General features: G+C 37.2%; 3 protein-coding genes across 3 annotated transcripts; all 3 read left to right on the forward strand.

Moving 5' to 3' along the window:
• The first annotated feature begins 778 nt into the window (after window positions 1–778).
• Window positions 779–2,792, forward strand: LOC105273358 (aldose reductase). The gene is made up of 5 exons (XM_011315758.1): window positions 779–981; window positions 1,515–1,994; window positions 2,149–2,355; window positions 2,440–2,588; window positions 2,667–2,792. Exons 1-5 carry the CDS (start codon window positions 907–909, stop codon window positions 2,707–2,709), a joined length of 954 nt encoding a protein of 317 aa, XP_011314060.1. The 5' UTR covers window positions 779–906; the 3' UTR covers window positions 2,710–2,792.
• LOC105273357 (1,5-anhydro-D-fructose reductase-like) lies at window positions 2,787–3,920 on the forward strand. The gene is made up of 4 exons (XM_011315757.1): window positions 2,787–3,179; window positions 3,264–3,318; window positions 3,401–3,559; window positions 3,659–3,920. The coding sequence occupies exons 1-4, from the start codon at window positions 3,066–3,068 to the stop codon at window positions 3,733–3,735; spliced, it is 405 nt and encodes a 134-aa protein (XP_011314059.1). The 5' UTR covers window positions 2,787–3,065; the 3' UTR covers window positions 3,736–3,920.
• A 115-nt stretch (window positions 3,921–4,035) lies between these two features.
• Window positions 4,036–5,754, forward strand: LOC105273359 (aldose reductase-like). The gene is made up of 5 exons (XM_011315759.1): window positions 4,036–4,220; window positions 4,506–4,985; window positions 5,099–5,305; window positions 5,389–5,540; window positions 5,625–5,754. The coding sequence occupies exons 1-5, from the start codon at window positions 4,125–4,127 to the stop codon at window positions 5,665–5,667; spliced, it is 978 nt and encodes a 325-aa protein (XP_011314061.1). The 5' UTR covers window positions 4,036–4,124; the 3' UTR covers window positions 5,668–5,754.
• The last annotated feature ends 573 nt before the right edge of the window (window positions 5,755–6,327 follow it).

Here is a 6,327-nt window from a genome sequence, read left to right on the forward strand (position 1 = left end):
TCCTGAATCATTTAGTGGTGATGAAAATAGCGGAATATATAAAAGACGAAAAGTTTGCATTATATTATTTTGAAAACTCAATAACGATTCTCTACATTTCAATTTCCGTCATCAAACATTAAATCTAATTCTTTGCATCATTTTAAAATATCTTAATTCACAAGAAAGAAATACTTGAAATACAATAAAAAAAATTAAACTTTTTGGTGCATTATCCCCGATTATCGAAGTGAAGGACCCCAGATTTATTTAATATTTTATAAATCCTCAAAAATTTAATATCTTTACAATTATGCTGACCACCGTAGATGATAACGAATGGAAAAGACTGAATAATAATCCATACGAATCTCCTAATCTCTACTAAATACTCTCGAATGTTCGAATATTATTTATGCCATCGGTGCCCGTAATCACGCGATTCTAACCTCGCTTCGCTCGGTTAAATCGCGGATTCCGGGCGCAATGACATAAAATTTTGTATGAAACGCGTGCGTAATATATTTTTCGACTCGTGGGATTGTAAAACTCGCCTTCGGCTCGTGTTACAAACCTCCCACGAGTAAAAAAATATATTACGCACGTGTTGCATAATATACTATTCTATACTCTCATTATGCAATCAATATTGCAAAATACAGTTATACATTACATTGAGGCTGTCCTTGCAACTTGAGAGATTATCAATATGATTAAAAAATATGACAATATGAAAAGTTCTAGAGTTGAATCCCGCCTGCGCCATGTGTCTCCCCCCTACAGAATTTTCTTGTTACAACACTCAGTACATATGTACAACGGACTGTTCCCGAGTGTTAGTCATTTATTTTCCATCAGCCGACGTCCTCTGAGTTTTACCTGTATTTCCATTTTCTTTTTAATTCGCGTTCCAAGGGATTTACCAAAATGGCACAAATCGGACCGAAAATTAAGTTCAATAATGGTAACGAGGCTCCTATTTTCGGTCTAGGAACCTGGAAGGTAAATGAAATTGCATCAACTTATATTAGTTACCTCAAAGTCATAACCATTCGTGTCGCGAAATAATTATTACTGATATATTTTTATTCCAGTTTTTTTTACAAATGAGTAACTGTTGATATAAAAATAAGAATTTCCCTACGTTCTGAGTAAGCTGTAGGAAAAATTCACAAAACTTTACCAAAGATATGAAAATCGAAGAAATATCGACGATAACTCCTTGAATATTCGTCGACCGCATGCGCTCCATTTGTTTACCGATAAATAAAAATATTATGTTGACTACATTATGTTTTCTGCAACGTATTTATCTCTGTTGCGGCAGTTACATAACGAAAATGTGATATTCATCAAGATTTAGGGAGTGATTTGAATAATTGACGATACGATCCGATAACATACGATAAGATATCACATACTTAAATAATTCGTGTAACATAAACTGCGGAAGTTCCACGAGTTCAGAAATTCCTAAAACTCACACTTGACCTTGGTGCACATCAAGCTACTATAAAATGTATTTATTTCCATAGTCGAAGCCGGGAGAAGTGACAGAAGCTGTAAAGTATGCAATAGAAATTGGTTATCGTCACATCGATGGCGCTCATGTGTACGAGAACGAGAAGGAAGTCGGAGCTGGGATAAAAGCAAAAATCGACGATGGAACTGTCAAACGAGAGGATCTCTTCATCGTCAGTAAAGTGTGGTGTACCTATCACAAATCCGACAGCGTGGAGAAAGCCCTGAAGAGAACCCTGAGTGACCTTGGACTTGAATACTTGGACCTCTACCTGATCCACTGGCCATTTGGTTTCGAGGAGGATGGGGCACTCTTCCCTACGAATTCTGATCAATCATTTAAATTATCAGATGTTGATTATCTGGAGACCTGGAAGGGAATGGAGAACGTTCTCCAGAAGGGGTTGACGAAGAACATTGGTGTCAGTAATTTTAATTCAGAGCAGATTGAGAGACTGCTGAAGAACTGCAAAGTTAAGCCTGTAACCAACCAAGTGAGTACACTCGATATCTGATAATCCTTCCTAGATGATTCACAATTTCTGTCATTAGAAATGGACCAATGAGCAAATTGCAGTGCATAATAATGATGATTAATTATCTGGGGGAAATGGAAAATAATTCATAAATGATATATTGCATTTTCAGATCGAGGTCCATCCTTATTTGACTCAGAAGGAACTATCGAAATTTTGTAACGATCGTGGAATTACTATCACTGCTTACAGTCCCCTGGGCTCTCCAGACAGGCCCTGGGCTAAGCCCGATGATCCTAAACTCCTCGACGACGCGAAGCTCGTGGAAATGAGCAAGAAATACAATAAAACACCTGCACAAGTCGTCATTCGTTATCAGGTGATTTTATGAAAAAGAAATTATAATTTACAGTTCCTCACAATTTACTACATTTTATATTAATCCGAGTAATTTTTACTTCAGCTCGACCGTGGAAACCTCGTGATTCCCAAGTCAGTTACAAAGGCCCGCATTCTCGAGAATTCTCAAGTCTTTGATTTTAAATTGAGCCCCGAAGACATTGCGTATATTGATTCATTCGACATTGCCGGACGCATCTGCACAATGGCTGGGTAAGAATTTAAAATGAGAAACGTGTGTGATAATGATAATTAATTACAGTAATTACACATTGAATTTTGATGTTTCAGGGCTAAAGCGAGTTCATACTGGCCATTCAATATTCCCTTCTAATCCGTACAATTTCCGAAAAATAATTGTGTCTTAATCACCAATTCTATTTTTATTTTGTTACTCCTATATTTCTGATGTTTTTTATTTTGTTCAGAAATAAATGAGCATAAAAAATGCAACTCGTGATTTTTAATTGCTTGAGAGTCATGGGTACTCTCTAGAAAGACTCGTAATTATCCCCTCTTATAATTTATCGTCGGGTACTCGTTCAATGAGAATCCCGACGTTTTCATTACAATCATTGACATTCGTTTATTCAGTCGTCGCTGATCGCTGATTTGAAACATCAATAAAATGGTTGGGATGGTGATGAGCCTTCCCCCACGAATCCCGATGAGACTTTTCGACGGAAGTGGATGGAGGGCGTTCTTCGGAAGGATTTGACGAAGAACATTGGCGTCAGTAATTTCAATTCAGAACAGCTTAAGCGACTGCTCAAAAGCTGCGAAGTAAAACCTATGATCAACCAGGTACGTCGATTATTATGAGAGAAATTAGAGTTCAAATTCCAAAACCTGATAATTAAAAATATCATTCGAACTTTCGCCCCTCAGATCGAAGTCCATCCTTACTTGACGAACAAGCAACTCTCGAAATTCTGCAAAGATCGTGGGATTATCGTCACTGCCTCAATACTTCATTGATACTGCATCTAATGAATTGATAATATATCTGGTTCATATCTTCGCAGATCGATCGAGGACATCTCAAGTCATTCTCGTGATTCTCAAGTCATTCTCGAAGACACGTATCCTCGAAAATTCTCAAGTTTTCGATTTTCAACTGAATTCCGAAGACATGCGTACATCGACACTTTCGATATCGACTGGTGAATCTGTCCCATACCTGGGTATCATATTTTTTTAATCATTTAAAAATATGAAGGATGACTTCATAACGAAATTTTATTTCGTTAATACAATTCTTTTTCACTTTATTCATTTTTCAGTGCTACAGCAAGCCCCATCTGACCATTCCGCATTCCTTACTGTTCAACGAAAGGCCCGCAACAAATTACGTAAATGAATATTTTACATTTTATTTTTTACTCGAGCAATTTTATCCAACTAAATTCCAAAATGTTTCAATTATTTATCATAATTGTTCATTTCTTTTAGAGTATTCTTTTATCTCCCCCTCGACGATCCTTTCCCATTGCAGCATGTCAGGGTCTATTCTTCATCATGAAATAGTAATGGAAAATATCCGATGAATATTACGAGATGTTTATTTTCGAAAGGTCTGTCGAGTGGCATTCGAAACTTTTGTTGTAATTCCCTCACGTGCCCCCACCACTGTTTACATGATGAAGAAATAGGTGAATCGAGGGTTTAGCTTTAATCTTTTCGCACTCGCCTTGAGACCCTCGTTGTATTTAGTCTTCGATTTATCAGTTGCATTAAAAATTCTATATCATGCCGGTCAGAGCATCGATTCCCAAAGAATTAGGAACAAAAATCAAATTTAACAACGGTAATGAGGCACCTGCTCTTGGTTTCGGAACGTGCTCAGTAAGTATTGCTCTAATTAATTTCACCAGTAACGAAATAAATTCACATCATCCGTTGATACTAGGAGACTCTTATTTTCCTCGATTATTAAAATTTAATTCCCAAATTTCCACTAGACGAAAATAAACCGTTGAATTCATTTTCGACGCGAATGGAGAAATCTTCAATTTCAGAATTTCGAGCTACTATTATTATATATTACTTTATTGTGGCGTACAATCAATAATCGGGAGATAAAATTCATGATAATTTTACTGACTGTGGGATTATCGATAATTGCAACAGCCGGAGTTCGAGGAGGCAACTGACGCCGTGAAGTACGCCATCGAAATCGGCTATCGTCACATCGATTGTGCCCCAGTGTACGGTAACGAGAAGCAAGTCGGTGATGCGATAAAATCCAAAATCGAAGATGGAACTGTGAAGCGAGAGGACCTCTTCATCGTCAGCAAACTCTGGTCGAATTCTCACAAATTCAACAGCGTGGAAAAAGCTCTCAAGAGTAGCTTGAGTGCCCTCGGGTTGGATTACTTAGACCTCTACCTAGTCCACTGGCCATTTGCTTTCGAGGACGGCGATGACTTCGTCCCCAAGAATCCTGACGGCAATTACAAAGTATCGGATACTGATTATGTGGAGACCTGGAAGGGAATGGAGAATGTTCTCCAGAAGGGACTGACGAAGAACATCGGTGTCAGTAATTTCAATTCAGAGCAGATTGAGAGACTTCTGAAGAGCTGTACGATCAAGCCTGTGACCAACCAAGTGAGTTGTTTTTATTTTCCAAAATTATACTCTGTATTAATTATGTATTATATAGCCGGAATGATAAATCATTTTCTAATTCATGAATCATGTTTGATATTTTGCATTATTAGGTCGAAGTCCATCCTTATTTGGCCCAAAAGGAACTGTCAAAATTTTGCAATGATCGTGGGATTACTATCACAGCTTACAGTCCCCTGGGTTCTCCGAATAGACCCTGGGCTAAACCCGAGGATCCAAAGCTGCTCGAGGATAAAAAACTAGTGGAAATAAGCAAGAAGTACAATAAAACCCCCGCCCAAGTCGTAATTCGCTACCAGGTACTTTATGCCATTAAAATTTCTCTTCTTTTTTAGTTTTAGTTTTAGTTTTAAAATTTAGTTAATTGGAGAATCTGTTTCAGCTTGATCGAGGACACCTCCTGATTCCCAAGTCATTCACCAAGGCACGTATCCTCGAAAATTCTCAAGTATTCGATTTTCAATTGAGTCCTGAAGATATTGCCTACATTGATAACACCTTCGACAGGGGCTATCGTTTTTGCTCCATGTCTGAGTAAGTATATTTTAATTAACGAGAGTAAAAAACAGAAACTCCTGAATATTTAATCTCTGAATTATTATTATTTGGATTTTTTAGGGCCGATGGGAGTCCTAACTGGCCATTCAGGATTCCTTTCTAAACGATAATTTTTGGATATTTCATATATTTTTTTATTGTGAACATATTGATTATATAGTAATAAACGAATCAGTGGCATCCCTCCAAATCCCCCGCTTTATTTCCTGTCCTCATTATAGTTGATTGAAACAATGCTGGGGTGTCCATCGAGTCGACGGGGTGAATTTTATTTTCTGCGGTATGAATGCTTTTTGTTTTTTATTCATTTAACTGAAATTTAGCCGACTACAGAACGAGCGGAAGGGGGAAACCACATCTTATGGAATTTCAATAGAAAAAATTATTCAATATGTTGAACATATACCACTAATAAAATTATGTTTTCATAATAATCGCGTTGTCCTTTCGGTAACGTGCTCGGCTAGCACGCCGACGGCTGGGGTTCGCTCCCGCCAACAATAATTTTTTTTTTAAAATAATTCCTATTTTTTTTTTTTAATGGCTAATTAATGGAAATATCGTTTAAAAACTGAATATTTGAAAATCGAGAAGATATCCACTGAAATTGAAAAATTAGCAATTTTTTAAAACGATAATTTTGCAAAATATATACTCCTAATGAAATTATATTATTGTAAAAAATGCGTTATCCTAGCGGTAACGTGCTCGGCTAGCACGCCGACGGCCCGGGTTCGATCCCGCCGTCATTCATTTTTTTTTT

This window comes from Fopius arisanus, unplaced genomic scaffold (genome assembly GCF_000806365.1).
Source record: "Fopius arisanus strain USDA-PBARC FA_bdor unplaced genomic scaffold, ASM80636v1 scaffold00005, whole genome shotgun sequence".
NCBI lineage: Eukaryota > Metazoa > Arthropoda > Insecta > Hymenoptera > Braconidae > Fopius > Fopius arisanus.

Excerpts from the sequence above, each read along its gene's own strand:
- LOC105273358 (XM_011315758.1), top strand. The coding sequence starts at position 907 with ATGGCACAAATCGGACCGAAAATTAAGTTCAATAATGGTAACGAGGCT. Across the intron at positions 982-1,514 it reads TCGGTCTAGGAACCTGGAAG|TCGAAGCCGGGAGAAGTGAC; the intron begins GTAAATGAAATT and ends TTATTTCCATAG. Across the intron at positions 2,589-2,666 it reads CGCATCTGCACAATGGCTGG|GGCTAAAGCGAGTTCATACT; the intron begins GTAAGAATTTAA and ends TTGATGTTTCAG.
- LOC105273357 (XM_011315757.1), top strand. The coding sequence starts at position 3,066 with ATGGAGGGCGTTCTTCGGAAGGATTTGACGAAGAACATTGGCGTCAGT. Across the intron at positions 3,319-3,400 it reads CTCGAAATTCTGCAAAGATC|ATCGATCGAGGACATCTCAA; the intron begins GTGGGATTATCG and ends ATATCTTCGCAG. Across the intron at positions 3,560-3,658 it reads TGAATCTGTCCCATACCTGG|TGCTACAGCAAGCCCCATCT; the intron begins GTATCATATTTT and ends TTCATTTTTCAG.
- LOC105273359 (XM_011315759.1), top strand. The coding sequence starts at position 4,125 with ATGCCGGTCAGAGCATCGATTCCCAAAGAATTAGGAACAAAAATCAAA. Across the intron at positions 4,986-5,098 it reads TCAAGCCTGTGACCAACCAA|GTCGAAGTCCATCCTTATTT; the intron begins GTGAGTTGTTTT and ends TTGCATTATTAG. Across the intron at positions 5,541-5,624 it reads CGTTTTTGCTCCATGTCTGA|GGCCGATGGGAGTCCTAACT; the intron begins GTAAGTATATTT and ends TGGATTTTTTAG.